Raw genomic sequence first — 19,597 nt, 5'->3', positions numbered from 1 at the left:
TTCTCAACCAGGTCTTTTTGGCTTGGTTCCCAGCTAAGACTTCACCAACTGTCTAGTTCTCAACCAGAACTTTGTACTTGCCTAGCTTCACTAGGGCTTAGCCAATTTGTCTGATTCCCATCTAGGACTACTCTTGCCACCGTGAGTCGCTGCCTTGTTTCATCCGCCATGAAACAAGCCCCATCAGTCGACCCTTATTGGCTTCGTGGGCTAGACTCGACCGCCGCAGCCATGGCCGCAATCGGCGAACATGTAGAGGAAGAAGATGCTACCGATGGTGAAGGTAAAAAGATGATTAGGATTATGAGTTTGTTAATTAGTATGTTTGATTAATTAAGGTAATTAATTTAGTAATTAGAATCGGTTTAATTAAAGTATTAGTTTAATTAGTTAATTGATAAATGAATTAGATGATTAACGTTAATTTGAGTTAATTAATTAAGATTGAATTGATTAATCAACGAATATTCTTGAATTAATCAAGTTCAATTGGATTAATCCGTTTAATTAGTTAATTAGATGACTAATCAAGGTTTGATTTATTAGTATTCAATTAATTGTTTAAATTTAAAGATTTATTGATAATTAAGATTGAATAATTAATCAATTAATAGTTGGATTAAATTAATTGATTAATTAATGATTATTAATTAATGATGTTGAATTAATTGGATTATTAACCAAATTGATAATTGATTAATTAATAGATTAATATATGAATTAATCAATAGATTGATAAATATATTTGACTCTATTAATACTAGGATTATCCAATACTTAGTTGTGCCTCATATCCTATACTTGTAGGATTTGAGTTCGAGACAGACCCTCTGACTTAAAGATGGATGGGATGTTCTACAATTGAGGTGCGTAGTTCTTCCTTTGACCTCTATAGTTTTCTTGACCGTAGTGCATGATTATCTTTATTGTATATTGATTAGGCTTGCTTATCTTATATACATTCTATATTATATTGTTCTTGCAATTGACCTTTTCTACTTGATCTTATTATTAATCTACTTTGATATCATGCAGCCTCGATGCTATCCATACTATTTATTGTCATTTGTACTTGTATATTTATGTTAGAAATAGTATATTGTAGCATAGTTAGTAGATTATTCTCTTGGTTGAGATTGTTTTGCTTTTACTTATTACATTTATATGTATTTGGAATGCCCACTAGATTGGATAATGGTAGCGTAAGTTCGTCTGCAGTTCATATCTAGATAGCTACATGTCCTGTCTACCCACTAGACCAAATAGTGATAACATGAGTTCACTTGCAAAGAATGGCATCCATACGCTTTGACTCCTAACTAGACTAGATAGTGGTAGTGTGAGTTCTCTGCAGTCAGCAACTGAGGAGCTAAATAGCTACCTCATCCTATCTACCCACTAAACCAGATAGTGATAATATGAGTTTGCCTACAGACAATGACCCTAACTGCCTACTAGATTAGATAGTGGTAGCATGAGTTTGCACACAATCAGAATTGTTATATGCTTGTTCTGTGTTGATTTTATGCAAGTGATTGGAGGTACTGTATGTACTCTCGACTTATTGGCTAGACCTGATTGAGCAGGTCAGTGAGGTATACATTATTGTTATATTTTTGTTAGTAGATAATTATATTGGTGCAGTTTATGTTAGTAAGTAACATTACTTGAGACTGTTTTGACTCCATTACACTTTAGGCTTTTATTTGACTTCCAGACAGGTTACCAAATCAAGTTTGTAGTTGTGTCAGATACCATCTTTGCATCGCTCAGAGATCAGTGCTTGTCAGAGAGGCTCCAAAGTTGAGAAGACACATTTAGCATCCCAATTGGGCATATGGTTTAATCGGTAGGTATAGAATTCAAAGAATGGATATCACATAACCTAATTGACTGTTAGTAGACCATGTATCTTATCCAATTCAAAACCAAACGAACAGTTTATCTAATACAGAGGAATTTTCAAACGGTCAGGTCTCATGTCTGACCCAAAACTAACCTGAGCCAGTTTTCAATCTAATTAAACTCCTTCAACCGCCAAAATGATTAACCAGCGATTTTACATTCAAACAAGCTTTTCAATTACGTTTTTGATTTGTGTTTAACATTTTCCTAAATACAGCATTAAAAATGCTCAAGTATAATCAACTTGTCATATGACCTCCATTCTCAATAAACCATTAACCATGGTTTATTCAGCATCACATTCAGTAAACTACTTGCAAGATTAGTATATGACTTTTGGCATGATCGACGGTAAGAAGTTTGCAAGGACAAGATATAAAGAAAAATGCATATACAAAATAGCTTCTAAAATGTTTAGACAATAAAAGTGTATAGAAGTCAGGATTAGTTACAACACATAATTGATGTTCGGCTACAATTTTGGTTGATGTCGACTTTAGAAGAAAGAATATTAACATAGAATGATAGTGATGGCCATCATTTCTTTACGTGTTCCTGTTCCTGAGCAAGAAGGTAAAAACAGGCTTCTCCAAGGTGTTGTTTCTGTTATGAGGCAGGTTGTTCCAAAAGCTGATCGGCGAAGAAATTGGTAGGTGAAAGGATTTACAGGGAGAAGGCAAAAAGGTTTAATTCTCATGCTTGTCACTTGAAGGGTCAATCTGGATCACAAGAGGTTGACGAAGGTCTGAGGATGCATCAGACACAACTGGTAATGAAGTTGTCACTAGGAGGTTCTCCACTTCAGTGTTCTCAGCCAGTGCTTTGTCTAACGATGCTTTTGCCACTCTTGTAACGCACACCAACAAAATAGCTGCATAGATTTAAAAGACAACTGTTATTATACCTTCATATAAACATGCCTGATACAGCACCGGCCCAGTCAGCCAACTTAGTTTCTCTACCAGGCCAAAGACAATACGCATCGTCAAAAGCCATGTCATGAATGACAGGTGATATGATACCTTGTCGCTCAGCATGAGCCCAGTTAACCCATGCCAGCCAAGGCTCCAAGCATATAATTTTGTTTCACCAAATATTTCAATACCTTTATGGATTGAAAATAAATCTCCATAGTTGTCTAAAATGAAGATATATATTTTCTACAATTCTACTAAAAGTCAAGTCCATTCAACCAATGAAGATATATCACTATGTTATTGGCACTCAAGCAAAAGATGCCACATGTTATCATATCATCATCACGCAAGTGTCACATGTCGACGCCACATTATCATTATGATGCGTTCATCCTCATCATAACAATGTTTGAAATTAAATAACATCAAATGTCTCCATTTCATGATACCTGTGAAAGTCTCACCATCTCATCAACAAAATGACAAACAAGCCTCTTATACCACACTTCTAAACACAGTGAAACAACTTATTTAGTGTAAACCAACCTCATTGGTTTCTAAATCTCTTTTTTTTCATTTTACTAAAATTTTGTTCAATTCTAACAAGGTCATTTTTAATGAAATTAAAATTTCTAAAATGGCCTTCCATATTAAAGCATTTCCAAAATCCACAAAATAGAATTAATTTTGCTCACGTTGGCACATTTCAACATCAAATTGTCTTTTATATGTGTTAATCATCTTGAACTAAATTTGACATAAGTTTAGCCATGTAAAATTAACAAAATGCCCTTACTAAAACTTTAATATTCACTCAAATCAAATTCAAGTCAATTCTAATTTTCACCAAATCAAATCCAGCCAACTTCAGATTAGATTCTCAAGTCATTCAGTGACTTTCAGTCTTCAAAATTTCTCTAAATCAATAAGTCAAATTTAAATTAACTTAAAATGTTTCTTCAAATCAATTTAAACAATTTCAAATCAAACTTTCAGATATTAAATTTCTCAAATCTATGTTCTTCCTCATCATGTTTGATTCAAAATTTGATAATTTTGCAGGTAGAACCTTGCCCCTTTTAAAGTCTATCACATTAGAAAGTTAGCAAATCAGTTCCTTGCTTATAATTAGGATAAATTACAGTTTTAATCTTTGACAAACACAATGTTTATATTTAATGATCTTCTTACAAGTTTACAAGATCATGATGTTGATTGTTGGGAAGGTGATCATGCTTGATCAGTGATCAAGAATGAGTGTACAGACGTGTGGCGTATCTGCCTCAATGTAAATCAAGCTTAAGAAGCACCTGATTGATGTGAAGATAAAGCATGTTAAATGTATCCAAGGTTTATGTTTTTAATTGATTTAAAATTTTAGTGTCTTAAATTACTTTATTTATTTATTTATTTTTAGACAATGAAATAAGTTGAACCAAATAATCTGGTTAGAACAGATTAAAGAATTTTTTAAAGAGTACATGATTATATTCTCCTTTTTTTCTCTCCCACTCACATAAGTTGCACAAATCACGTGCCTTCTCTCGTCTCTTTTCTTTTCTTTTTTTTCTCTCTCATCTTCTTAAAGCAAACATTGTCCTCTCTTCCTCTCCCCGTTCTCTCTGTGTCGTCGCTAATCTCCGCATGCCTCTGCCATTGGCATTTACCATCGAGGCAATCTCCTATCAGCCACTTCCTCAGTCTCCTTTTGTCTCTCCCTCTCCATTTTTTGATTTTTCATTCTTTCTCATTCCCTCACGTGGTTGCCACTACTGCCGTTGTTGAGCCAAGTGAGAGGACCACCACCGATCCTTCTCTCGCCTCTTGTTGTCTCTCCTTCTTGTTGCACCATCACCACCGCTTGGAGCAAGAGAATTGGCTATTGTCGCTCCCTCTTTTTCCACATTCCCCTCTTCGCCCTCTCTTTCTCTCCTCCTGTTGTTCCAACGCCTGCATCCCTCATCTGACTGCTCTTTGATCGAGTCAAGGGAGACCACTAGTAGGTTATTTTTAGCCAAGCCAACCAGAACTACCGGTGGTTTTCATTGCTTTCCAAGTTTTTCAATGTCCTTAAATGAGAATATTGCTTGTACATTGACCAAACCTAAAGGTAAAAAAATTGATGATTAATCGTAAAGTTAACATTGATGAATGATTGTTTATTTTAGACTAATCACAATATGTTATTTAGGTTCAATTGACTATAGTATTACATATCAACAAAATGCCTATCTTGTTCCATCAACCAAGGAAAAAATTGTAAGGTATACATATTATTCTATTATATTTCAATTGAATGTTAGGGTATTTAGTTTAAGAAGAGGAATAAGTGTTTATTCAATTGCAGCAAGTGCCTAATTTTGTAATTAGGGATGTTATCAAGGTTGGATCCTAGATTTTGTGTTACTATTATTAGGTATTTATTTTGAATATTTTGAGTTATTTTTATATCGTATTTGTAGATACACATAGAGTTGGATAAATGTATCCTTTGATATCAGTTCCTTTATGCATGAATAGAAATATAAAATGATTATATATATACTTTTATAACTTAAATTATGCACATATTTCTTATTTATCCATTTAGCAAACTTGTGCTCACTTTCTATTATTCCTCAGCCTCTACCTCCATTATTCCTCGACCTCCATTATCACTTTCTATTACAACATTAGTTTTGTAAGCAAAGGTGACATTTTGATAGTTAGTTTCAGCTAGAATTTAGAGAAACTACGAGTTTGGTTTTATGTGGTCCTAATATATTTTTTTGTTCATATATTTTGTTATTATTGGATTTTATATAAAAAAATGATAAATATACTTTGTTGGTTGACTTTCTTGATTATCATTAATATGACCCCTTGGTTTCCTATTATCACACTCTTACCAAGTGAGCTATCTCTTGGTAAGTGAAAATTATACCTCGGTGTGTGACAATTTTAGTTGGTATTAGAGTCAAGTTTGTGGTTTATGTTGGTGGGTCTCATTTTTTGGGTTTCTATTTTTTTTCTATTTTGTGGTTTCTTTGTATAAGATGTTTCATCCAAATCAAGGAATATCTTAGGATTTAGGAATTCTTTTTATTTGTTGGCTTAAAATTTTTAGTTTATAGGGTTCTTGGTGATATGTTAATAGATACTGATAGCTTGTACTCATTTATTTCTCCTAAGTTTGTATATAAGATTGAGAAGCGTCCAACTCTCCAATCTTGTTGATTATCAATAGTGACACTATCAGGTGAAGTGTTATGTTCTTGCAATGGGAAGCTAAGGATTGTCGTTTAGACTTCGGTAGTTATGTACTTGCAGTGGATCGTAGTTGCTAAAGATGTCTGAATTTAATATTATTGTGGACGTGGATTGACTATAAGAGAATTATGCAACTATTGATTGTCAAGCTAAGAAGTGACTTTCCAGACCCTCAGCTCAGATCACCATAGGGTTTTGTGGGAATTAAAGACTATGATCGTAGTTGTTAAAGATGTCTGAATTTAATATTATTGTGGGTGTGGATTGGCTATAAGAGAATTACGCAACTATTGATTGTCAAACTAAGGTAGTGACTTTCCAGACCCTCAGCTCAGTCACTATAGGGTTTTGTTGGTATTAAAGACCTTGAGGTATTTATTACATCAGCACTTGAGGCTCAACAGTTATTAGCTTAAGGATAAGGGGGATATCTCCTATCATTGATGAGTCTTGATGTGGTTAGCATAGTACCTTTCTGATGTTGATATAGACTGAGAATATTCAAATGTGTTTCTAGAAGAATACCAAGCTTGCCACCGAGAGTAGAGTTTGTCATTGAGTTACTTCATGAAAGAATTCCAATTCTAAAAGCCCCATATTGGGTGGCATTAGGAGAGCAGGAAGAACTAAAGGTTTTTGTATTGATACAGGACTTGCGAAACCAGATTAATCAGTTAAAGAAGCAGCAGCAGCCTCCAGAAGCTCCTTCAAAAGAGCTTGAAGTATCAATCGAGCAGTGGAAATTTGAATGAAAATTCGACTTTCCGGAAGACTCTGCTTAGAATTTTATTCTTCCAGAAAGATTTACAAACTCAAAGACAAACTCACAAACTCAAACTTCAGAACTCAAATTAGAATTCAAACTTCAGAATAGATCACTTGGTAGTGCTCAAGTGTGTACTGGAAAAGAGTGCTAATACAGTAATGATCAGTGGGGTGAATTCAAAGCAATCGGCAAACTTAAAATTAAAAGGAGGTTACATGAAGATTGGTGAAAGTAAGTTCCGAATACCATTTACTTATTCATTTGATATGACCTTGGGTGAAGGGATACAAATGGTATTAGGATGCAATTTCATTAGAAGCGTAAAAGGGGGAGTCCGCATTGAGGGAAATAATGTTACTTTTTACAATAATATTACCTCAATAGTGACTAATCAAGTTGCAGCTTATTCTATTGAAGAACTTCAGCTGAATGAATATGAGTATATGGCAATTCAAGAGCAAGTATGTTTTGTCGCTAATCCTTACAATTCAAAAGTGTTGCAGAGACATAATAGTTTGATAGAAAGATTGAAGCGGCAAGGATTCATTGGAGAGGACCCATTACTGCATTGGGCCAAGAATAAGGTTGTGTGCAAGTTGGACCTGATCAATCCAGACATTACCATACAAGATAAGTCTCTTTCCCACATAACTCCTGCATTGAAATCTATTTTTGAAAAACATGTTAATCAGCTGTTAAAGCTAAAGGTTATAAGACCGAGTAAAAGCAGGCACCGAACTATGGCCATGATTGTTCAATCTGGTACATCCATAGATCCTGAAACAGGCAAAGAAATCAAAGGCAAGGAAAGGATGGTCTTTAATTACAGGACACTCAATGATAATACCTATAAAGACCAGTACAGCCTCCCGGGAATTAATACAATCATCAAGAAGATCAGTAATTCCAAAATCTATTCTAAGTTTGATTTAAAATCGGGTTTTCATCAGATTGCAATGGACCCGGATTCTGTAGAGTGGACGGCATTCATTTGCCCACAAGGATTATATGAATGGTTAGTGATGCCCTTCGGATTAAAGAATGCACCTGCTGTATTTCAGAGAAAGATGGACCATGTATTTAAAGGTACTGAAGAATTTATTGCAGTATATATTGATGATATACTAGTTTTCTCCAAAACTGAAGCAGAGCATATTAAGCATTTAGAAACTATGCTTAGTTTGTGTCAGGAGCATGGGCTAGTATTATCCCCTATCAAGTGTAAGATAGCAGTACCAAGGATTGAATTTCTAGGGGCTGAGATTAGGGAAGGTAATCCCTAATCTGGTCTTCAGCCGTAGGCACTTGAGTTGTAGTGGTGGTGACTGCTGGTGGTCTAGAAGTCATCTTAGCTTCCTTTTCTCCGCTTCCAGAATATCAGAAGGATTCTTATAAATCAGAATAGAACCCTTTTTCTTAGGAATAATTGCTTTACCTCCCAAGTTCAGGCCAGAAAGCCTTTTTGTCAACTGCTCGATTGATACTTCAAGCTCTTTTGAAGGAGCTTCTGGAGGCTGCTGCTGCTGCTTCTTTAACTGATTAATCTGGTTTCGCAAGTCCTGAATCAATTCTCCTTGCGATATAAGCAAAGAAATTAGAGTATTATTCTGCTTGACCACTACTTTTAGCAAATCAAAAGTTGATGACGAATGTTCACTTGGTTTTACAAATCCTTTTGCAGGGGCTTCAATGTTTTCTGTTGATTTTAACGCCTTCAAGTAATTATTATCTTCTGACTGCTCTGTCATCCACCAATCAACCTCGTAACCTCCTGCAAAACACCTTCTACCTTTTTAACACCTTGTTTCAACTCCTCGATTAACTTTACTGCCTCTTCTTCTATTAGCTTTGGTTGCTTAGAAATTTCAATGACCAAACTTCTGACTTCTGACTTAGTCTTTATTCGCTGGCACTAAGAGTTGAGCCTCGGGGAGCCGCTCAAAGTGTATACAGCTGTTATTCCTTAAGAGTGAAGGAAATGTAATTGGTAGACAGAGAGTGATAGGCATGAAGGACGATGGGGCCCAATGAGCACCCGCTTTATACATATCACAATCTCTTCTAGCCTATATAAGTGTGCTTATATAATCAGTTTAGACACACTTGAGCACTACCAAGTAATCTATTCTAAAGTTTGAATTCTAATTTGAGTTCTGAAGTTTGAGTTTGTGAGTTTGTCTTTGAGTTTGTAAATCTTTCTGGAAGAATAAAATTCTAAGCAGAGTCTTGAATTTTCATTCAAATTTCCGGAAAGTCGATCCCTATTTTGGTATCAGAGCTTGGTTTGAAAACTAAGCTCAATGGCAGGCTAAAAACTTTTATTCAAGGTTGAGGTAAGGGAAATTCATATCAGATTTCTTATATGCTCAATATTTATAAAAGCATTTCCAGAAAAGCTGAGATTATTTCTGAAGAAAGAATCCTAAGATTAGAAGGTGGAGACCCGACAAGCATCCTTGGTCCGGAATTCCGCAAGGCTAGTAAGTGCGTAAGGCGGTAAGCCCAAAGATCTTATTAGAAGATATTCTTCAAAATAGTCTAAGTTTTCATTTGAAGCGCTTGGGATAAGGATTTTTACTAATAAATTTATTTGATAAAGCGACCGGATGAGTTAACTGATCGTAAAAGGCCGCAGAGCAACGTAAGTCCTCAAAGGAGAGGTCGTTAGCCAGTCGGATGAGCGTGAAAGTTTTACGAGTCCCTAAGCCGTAAGAATAAGTTTAATGGTAAGAAAATTCCTTTATGTCGGAAAGGATTGAGCAAAATATAAGAGAATGGTATGAAAAAACCCAAAACCAAAACCTTGAATATTTAGATCTAGCTGATACCACAAAACTTGAACCAAGAGACCTAGCTAACAATCTCGGAGTAATCCATAGTAAGGTGTGTCTTTTGTCAAAAGTAACTCTCAAACACTTCTGTTTCCTTGAGGAAGAAAATAGAAATCTTAGGAAGGAAGTAGCTCAGCTACGGACTTCTGTAAGAAGTTTAGAAAAGGATTTCGTATCAAATAAACCCCTTACTAAGTCAAAAGTCAGAAGTTTGGTCATTGAAATTTCTGACCAACCAAAGCTAATAGAAGAAGAGGCAGTAAAGTTAATCGAGGAGTTGAAACAAGGTGTTAAAAAGGTAGAAGGTGTTTTGCAGGAGGTTAGGAGGTTGATTGGTGGATGACAGAGCAGTCAAAAGATAATAATTACTTGAAGGCGTTAAAATCAACAGAAAACATTGAAGCCCCTGCAAAAGGATTTGTAAAACCAAGTAAACATTCGTCATCAACCTTTGATTTGCTAAAAGTAGTGGTCAAGCAGAATAATACTCTAATTTCTTTGCTTATATCGCAAGGAGAATTGATACAGGACTTGCGAAACCAGATTAATCAGTTAAAGAAGCAGCAGCAGCAGCCTCCAGAAGCTCCTTCAAAAGAGCTTGAAGTATCAATTGAGCAGTTGACAAAAAGGCTTTCTGGCCTGAACTTGGGAGGTGAAGCAATTATTCCTAATCCAAGTTCAATGCAGAAATCAGTATTCAGCATGTCCGATGCAGATTTTGTGGATCTAATACTAGCCAAAGAGCTAGAGGGCATTGCCAGGTATGCTTATTAACAGTTTGTATACCTTGTGCAGACTATTATTTGGGACTGGAAATCAAAGTGGAAGCACCACCACCAGTAAGGTTTGATGGTAAATCATTAATCCCAGAATTACTCAATTATATTTCCTATTTACAATATGAAGTTCAGAGATTGCAGATGGAGTTAGAAATGCTCAGAAAAGGTCAAGAAGGGGATCTTGAAAAAGAATTAGAAGAAAATTTGAACCAGTTGACACTGCATGACCAAAGAAAGGACAAGGAGCAGATTGTGTACTTAGAGGAGATAATGATTTCCAAAGTTAGTGAAGGGCAGTATCATCAGAAGAGGGTAACCAACAGACTATATAACATGAAGGTAACCTTCGAGATACCTGAAGTTGTTCCATTTTCAGTAAATGCTATACTTGATACAGGAGCATCAACATGTTGTATAGACAGAAAATCCATACCTGACAAAGCACTGGAAAAGAGTGCTAAAATGTTGAAATTGGTGCAGGAGATAGAGATCTACTTGGCACAGGATTGGCTATGGCTATTCCAGAAGGATATTATGGTAGAATTGCGCCAAGATCTGGAGTTGCATGGAAAAAGGGTATTCATATTGGAGCAGGAGTAATTGATAGTGATTACCGAGGAGAAATAAAGATTTTAGTCTTTAATCTAACATTTGAACCTGTCCATTTCAAAAGGGGCGAAGCTATCGCTCAAATTATTTTTACAAAGATTGCTACTCCACCATTGATGCAGGTTCCAAAGTTACCAGAAACACGACGAGGAACAAGTGGGTTTGGATCCACAACAGTTGAGAATCAAGCTTCAACAAGTCAAATGTCTATTGGTTCATCAGAATGGACAACAATTATGGAAAATCTGTGTCCACCGGAGAAATTGAACGACGTACAAACTAATCCGGTATTAGATGAATATGATCAGATGCTTATGGATTGGATTGGTAAAGAGCATATTTTGGCTATCAATCATCAGGAAAGCCAATCTAAGCACGAAGATATTTGGGATACCTTGGGACAACCAAGCGGCAGGTATGATTATATGGTGAAATATAATCCTCCTGAATATATTGATTTTGCACCAGCAGTAAAACCAAGCTGGGGTGATGAAGAAGATGAAGGCAATTCCAATGTTCAGTACCAACGACAGCCTTGTTATGGTTGGATCAGTGAAGATGATGAAACAGTGGCTTTTCTAAACGGTGAAGATCCTGTTTATGATACAGAAGATGAATGGGTCAACCCATTCTCCACGGAAGGTGGTGGGTATAACTCTGATTCTGACTCTTATTTTTCTACTGAAACTAACTTACAACAGGATGAGAAAATTCAAATAGCTCATCTCGAGCTAGATCTAGCAACAGATTATCCAGTCCAAATGAAGAATCATGTACAAAGAGTTCTAGCTTCGACGGCGTCATCAGCAGCATATAATCCACCAGAGGATTCTATGATGGGTCCTTGTTTCCATTGCTGCAAATATTTCAGCATTTATCACTGATTTTACTGTTGGAAATTTTCCATGTGCGTAGGCACATATTTTTTCAGAACTCCTGGGATCATACTTATTGTTTTTCCATTTACAAATTCCTCCCCATCCTGTCATTGATCCGTCTGTTTCCAATATAATATATGCTCCTTCTGGTGGTATTTCCAGATCAGGCAGGGTTTTTACTTGTTCCTTAATCTGTCTGATTAGTTCCCAGTCTGATCCCTTCATTCTTTTATCACCATGTATTGAGGTTTTCTCATAAAGAGGACCTAGTTTAGAACTTAGATTAGGTATATAAGTCCTTGCATAATTCAATACTCCTAACCATGACCTAAGCCCCTTCTTTTCTTTGAGCTGATCATTCTTGACTTCAGTAATCTTTTTGATTATATGGGGTTGGAGCCTAAGCTTTCCTTCCCCAATCTCAGCCCCTAGAAATTCAATCCTTGGTACTGCTATCTTACACTTGGTAGGGGCTGAGATTGGGGAAGGAAAGCTTAGGCTCCAACCCCATATAATCAAAAAGATTACTGAAGTCAAGAATGATCAGCTCAAAGAAAAGAAGGGGCTTAGGTCATGGTTAGGAGTATTGAATTATGCAAGGACTTATATACCTAACCTAAGTTCTAAACTAGGTCCTCTTTATGAGAAAACCTCAATACATGGTGATAAAAGAATGAAGGGATCAGACTGGGAACTAATCAGGCAGATTAAGGAACAAGTAAAAACCCTGCCTGATCTGGAAATACCACCAGAAGGAGCATATATTATACTGGAAACAGACGGATCAATGACAGAATGGGGAGGAATTTGTAAATGGAAAAACAATAAGTATGATCCCAGGAGTTCTGAAAAAATATGTGCCTACGCACATGGAAAATTTCCAACAGTAAAATCAGTGATAAATGCTGAAATATTTGCAGCAATGGAAACAAGGACCCATCATAGAATCCTCTGGTGGATTATATGCTGCTGATGACGCCGTCGAAGCTAGAACTCTTTGTACATGATTCTTCATTTGGACTGGATAATCTGTTGCTAGATCTAGCTCGAGATGAGCTATTTGAATTTCCTCATCCTGTTGTAAGTTAGTTTCAGTAGAAAAATAAGAGTCAGAATCAGAGTTATACCCACCACCTTCCGTGGAGAATGGGTTGACCCATTCATCTTCTGTATCATAAACAGGATCTTCACCGTTTAGAAAAGCCACTGTTTCATCATCTTCACTGATCCAACCATAACAAGGCTGTCGTTGGTACTGAACATTGAAATTGCCTTCATCTTCTTCATCACCCCAGCTTGGTTTTACTGCTGGTGCAAAATCAATATATTCAGGAGGATTATATTTCACCATATAATCATACCTGCCGCTTGGTTGTCCCAAGGTATCCCAAATATCTTCGTGCTTAGATTGGCTTTCCTGATGATTGATAGCCAAAATATGCCCTTTACCAATCCAATCCATAAGCATCTGATCATATTCATCTAATACCGGATTAGTTTATACGTCGTTCAATTTCTCCGGTGGACACAGATTTTCCATAATTGTTGTCCATTCTGATGAACCAATAGACATTTGACTTGTTGAAGCTTGATTCTCAACTGTTGTGGATCCAAACCCACTTGTTCCTCGTCGTGTTTCTGGTAACTTTGGAACCTGCATCAATGGTGGAGTAGCAATCTTTGTAAAAATAATTTGAGCGATAGCTTCGCCCCTTTTGAAATGGACAGGTTCAAATGTTAGATTAAAGACTAAAATCTTTATTTCTCCTCGGTAATCACTATCAATTACTCCTGCTCCAATATGAATACCCTTTTTCCATGCAACTCCAGATCTTGGCGCAATTCTACCATAATATCCTTCTGGAATAGCCATAGCCAATCCTGTGCCAAGTAGATCTCTATCTCCTGCACCAATTTCAACATTAGTTACTATATGGAGATCATACCCTGCAGCCCCATAAGTAGCCCTTGTTGGTATAGTTGAATTTGGACTTAGTCTTGTGAACTCTACTATGGGTAGGGCTTCTTCGATTGTTAATACTGCCAAAATTTCTTGCTCAGGAGAATGAATTTCTTCATCTTGCTCATTGACCTGATGCGGTTGCTGTTCAGGAATTGCCGTATATCCTTCGAATTGTAGAGAAACACTTCCATCCATAAGAGCTCGAGACTGAACTCTTGTTGGAGCCATTGGATTTCTTCTCAAAGTTGGCCTTAGTAAACTAAAGATAGACGAGGGTTTCATCCTACAATCTTTTTGATGTGGATAGCTCTGTAGTCCTTGCATTTGCACAACCATCAAAAGGTGCCACTAACCTATAATCACCATTGGCCATCAAAAATGTTCTCCTTAAGTGAAAAGGCAGTTACAACTACTTTCGTGAAAGCAGGTCAAAATTTAGAAGAGGTCGAAGATCCAAAATTATTCCATAAGGTCAATCATGTGACATTCTAATCAATCCCCTCCTCATTCTCATGGCCTTAAAAAAGCTACAACAAAATAAAAGGGAAAAAAATAACATCTAGACTCATCAAAGATACACATATATAAAAAATGCAAGCTCACTTTCATCCATTCTAGCACCTAGTGTATATATTGAGTCCTAAACCCCTAGACCGTAAACCCTAAAACTACTTTTTTTTCTTTTTGATAATCCAGGTATTCAGTGACTGATCCGGCTTCACAGAAGTTTCCCATCGGCCAGCAGAGTAAATCCAGGAAGCACAAGTGGCACCTGACGTGACTTCCCAATATCACTAGTAGTTTGAGTGCTGCAGATGTGCTCTACATGGTAATTGAACTCTCGTTGCTTGGGAAAGTGCTCTGTTTCTTACCACCACACCATGCCCTAGGGAGCAACCCTAAAACTACTATAGAATACATAGTAGGAGGAGAATTTAATTAAGTCATACCTTGTGACAATTTATTAGTGTCACATTACTTTAGTATAACTATTTTTATCTAAAAATTATTTTTATTTATTTAGTTCTTAAAATTTAAATTTTCTACATCAAATTAGTTTTTGTCATAAAATTCCTATAAATCATGATATATTTTTAAAAAACACTATTTCTTTATTTAACCATCATTCTTTGTTAAAATAATTATAGGTAAGTCTTTGTTTAGTTCGACCATCATCCATCACATTTATTATCTAGAATAATAATTGTTCATTGAAAAAAGAGAAACTTTTTATTTTATCATTATTTATTAATATACTTAGAACAATATGATAAGAGGAAATATTACTACTACCACCAAAGAAATATATGTCTAGACATTTTAGGGGGTGTTGAGATAGATGCTCCTAGTTTCAACTCTCATTGAACGAACAAACCCTAATACTTTCTTCATTGGTTAATTAAATTATCAAACTAGTTTGATTATGATAAAGGGTCAAACTAGTATTGATTCAAAAATACAAACACATCATACCACCTAAAAATTTTTGTAGTGGTCAAGCCTATACTCCAACGTACTTTAGTGTGATGGAATACCAAAGTAGGCTTATACAACCTCATTCACTGTGAAGGTAGAGAAAACCCAAGAACTATGTTTATTCACTTTCTTAACAGATCTAAACTAGAAATCTAGAGAGAAGTTAAATTATTTTTCTTGATTCATTATAAAGAGATTATTATAAAGCCATAGAGATTTAAACAACCTTTAGAGTAAGAATATTATATAGAGAATTATTATTGTCCTGCATAGAATATTGCATCCCTTCAAGATAAAAGGAAGTAGATTGTCCAAAATTGGCACCTACCTTCATGAACACGCTTAAAGTTCCTACATTATTTAAAATCAAAGAAATTTTAATTGAATCATATGAGTTAACTCTCAACGTATTGCATAATGATTTGGTATTTTCTAGCCATAAGACTACAAATCTTGTTCCCTAGCTAAATGACTCTCCTTTGATGATAAAGAGCAGTCTGGTACACAAAGTTCCCACCGATGCAAGGTCCAGAGTAATGGTCAGACCACATTGAATCTATTGTACATAATTTTACCCTAGATTACAAGAGATTGTTTTCGCAATTTGAACCCATAACCATAAGGTCATATGGAAGCAACTTTACCATCACACCAAAGCTCTCCTTCACTCTCCTTTAATGATACAACAACAATAATAACCAAACTTTATCCCACTAAGGGGGGCCAACTATATGATCCTTCTATGTCATTGGGTTCTATCTCTTAATATATCATCTATATTTAAATAAATTTTATTTTATTTTATTGTTGCTAACTAAATCTTTTTTGATCTTCCTCTTCTCATTTGATATGCATATTTGTCATTTTACATCGCCTAATTAGAGCATTTATTAGTTATCTAAGTATATGTCTGTAACATTTTAAACGTGTCGCCTGAAATTTTTCCTCAATAGGTGCAACTCCAATTTTCTCTCAAATGTTCTCATTTCTTATCCTGTTCATCCTCGTATGTTCGCACATTCACCTTAACATCCTCATCTCTGCAACTCTCATCTTTTATTCATATGTTTAAGTTATAGTTCAATATTTAGCTCCATATACATAACAGGTCTAGCTACCATTTTATAGAGCTTCCTTTTAAGTTTTAAAGATATTTTACGGTCACATAGAACACCTGAAGTTTTTTTCCATTTGAACCATCTTGCTTGTATTATTATATGTAAAACATCTCTCTCAATTTCTCTATCCTTTTATAAAAATGATCCTAAATATTTAAAGTTCTATCATAAATAACTTATCTTCTATCTTAATAAGTCTCATTATGTCTAATATTACTAAACTTAAATTTCATATTCTATTTTACTCTACTAAGCTTAAAACATTTCACTTTTAGCATTTTCTATTAAGATTTGAGTTTAACATTTCCTCGTTCACGTGTCTCATTTATTAAAAATAATATCATCTGCAAATAACATGAACCATGATACTGTATCTTGAATGTGTCTAGTTAGTTCACCCATGATTAGTACAAAAAGATAGAGACTTAGAGTTGATACTTGATATAACTCTATATTTATAGAAAACGCTTCGGTTAATCACTCTTGTCATTGCATCCTCATATATATCTTTAATTAGTTCAATATACGCTACGCTAATACCTCCATTTTCTAAAATTCTTCATATACTTTCCCTTAGTAGTTTATCATAAGTTTGTCCTAGATTAACGAATACCATGTGTAAATTATGCTTCTATTCCTAATATTTTTCAATTAGTTGTCAAAAGTGTATAATTCCTGTTGTCGACATTCTAAATATGAATCCAAATTGTTTTTCGATCACCGTGATCTCCTTTCTTAATTTCATGGTATGACTCATTAATTTAATACCCCTATAATTTGTACAATTCTGTACATCTCCTTTATTCTTACATAAGGAAACTAGAATAGTTACCCTCCACTGATCAGACATTTTTTTCATTTTGAATATCAGGTTGAATAGCTTTATAAGTCATTTAATAATTTATTTTCCTAGACACTTCCATACCTCTATCGGAATATCATTTAATCTAACTACTTTTTCATTCTGCATATCATTTAAAGTTTGTTCTGCTTCTAAAATTTAAATTCTATAATAAAAATTTAAATTTTATACTTCTTTAACTTATTTAAATTGCCTAAGTTAAGTTGATTATCTAAACTTTTATTAGAAAGTTGATAAAAATACTTCTTCCATCACTTTTTATTTCCTTCATTCAATAATATTTTATCGCATTCATCTTTAATGTATCTTATTTTAATAACATCTCTTGTGTTCTTCTCTCTCGCTTTAACTATTCTATAAATGTCTCTTTCCCCTTTTTTTATCCAGTTGTCGATATAAGTATTCAAAGTTTTATTCTTAACTTCATTCACTGCTTTCTTGGCCTCTTTTTTTTTTTACTACCGTATACTTTGTTTTTCTCATTCTTACAAGTATACTTCACTTTTTTGTGTACTTTCTTATTATACCATCAAGATTATGACTCACTGAGTACACTATGAGCTATCATTTTCAATTTTGATATCATCTTATCCCATGTCGTATTTAAGTCACCATATATTTTTCTTACTACTTATACCCCTACCCTCTCAATATATTTTGTTTCCATCCTTTAACTTACACCACTTAATTTTAGAAGTCGTGTACATTTTTCTTCTTTTGATACTATGGTTGAGGCGCATATCCAACACTACTAACTTATATTGGATAGTAAATTTTTCTCTAGATATGACCTTACAATCTTTACAAATCTTTCTATCCTTCTTTCTAACCATATGAAAGTTAATTTGTGATTTATTATTCCCACTTTTGTATATGGCCAAGTGTTCTCTTTTTTAAAAAATATATTAGTTAATATAAGTTTATGTTATCATAAAATCCAATATAGTTTTCTCTTCTTCATTTCTTATTCCAAAACCATAACACTCATGCACTATATCATATACTTCATTTTTCACTCCTACGTATACATTTAGATCTCCTCCTATTAAGATCATTTTATTTGGCGGAATGTCTATAATACCTCATCTAAGTTGTCCCAAAATTTAGATTTAATGTCTTCATCTAATCCCATTTTAGGTGCATATATGTTAATTACATTAATAATTTTTTTCGTAATTATTATATAGAGAGTTATAATTCTATCCCCTTTCTAACTACTACTACTTTATCCTTTAGCGAACAATCTACAATAATACATACTTAATTTCTTGTTTTACTTCTTCCTATGTACTATAACTTAAAATCTGAATTTTTTATCTTCTTTGCCTTCTCTCCCACCCATTTTACCTCTTGTATACATAAAATATTAATTCTTAAATCATATCTATTATCTCCATTGCTTCCTATCTCCATTGTTTTACAAGTGTATGTTTCATATTCCAAATCTTACATAATTAATTTTTCTATAATATTTATTCTTATCCAACTAAAACTCTTGCATATTTAACAATACATCCAAATTCTCATAGAGATATAATGATCCTTGTCAAGACGTTACAATCAGACCCTACGACGTGTTCCTTTTGGAAAACAACCCAACATTAGTACATAGTTTGATGGATTCATTCATTGAACATTTGCCTAAATTCAACGCTGGCTGACAACCTAATGCAACCCTCGTCCTTTTTTATCCGAGCTTAGGATTGGCAACAACGAGCTTTCACTCTCCTTTGATGATAAAGAAGAATTAAAAAAAAGTCTTCTAATGGTATCAGAAAAGAGGTGTCTGTTAGACACCCTTGATAATGCAATCATAGAAGAGCTTCCTATCAGCTTAATACCTTTAAAGGACAGCCAGCATTGACCATGATGTATGCTCACAAATAATGACTCTTTTATGTAATCCAAAGAAACTAAAAGAGAAAATTGAAACAAAAAGAAAGATAAAATAAAAATGCAAGAGATTCATTTAATAATTAACAAATCAATTAGGGATATTTGATAAATATTTTTTTGTAGTTATGTTAATTGGCCTCGAGAGTTAGTGATAGACTATTTTCTTGCATTCATAAATTTAAATATTCCATAGTTACTTCTTTAGAAATATTTTCTCCACTATTTCTTGCAATGAGAAAATTTAATTCAAGTTTTAATTTTAACTTACCAACTTATTTAAGCATTTGTTCAAATTTTAAATTAGATAATAATGTATTGTAATGCTTCTATTCTACAAAATGACTTTGT

The 19,597-nt window shown here is 34.5% G+C and overlaps 1 protein-coding gene across 1 annotated transcript in view; it reads right to left on the bottom strand.

The window, feature by feature from the left end:
- Positions 1-2,281: 2,281 nt before the first annotated feature.
- LOC141838475 (uncharacterized) overlaps positions 2,282-19,597 on the bottom strand; it is a gene marked incomplete at its 5' end in the record, with an annotated part of 39,649 nt that continues 22,333 nt past the window's right edge. Inside the window, 1 exon segment of the mRNA XM_074725966.1 lies at positions 2,282-2,776. Within this exon segment, the coding sequence (XP_074582067.1) occupies positions 2,592-2,776 (185 nt within the window).

This window comes from Curcuma longa, chromosome 1 (assembly GCF_044706935.1).
Source record: "Curcuma longa cultivar G26 ecotype Majalengka, Jawa Barat chromosome 1, ITB_CL_G26_1.1, whole genome shotgun sequence".
Taxonomy (NCBI): domain Eukaryota; kingdom Viridiplantae; phylum Streptophyta; class Magnoliopsida; order Zingiberales; family Zingiberaceae; genus Curcuma; species Curcuma longa.
This window is presented reverse-complemented; position numbering and strand designations above follow the sequence as displayed.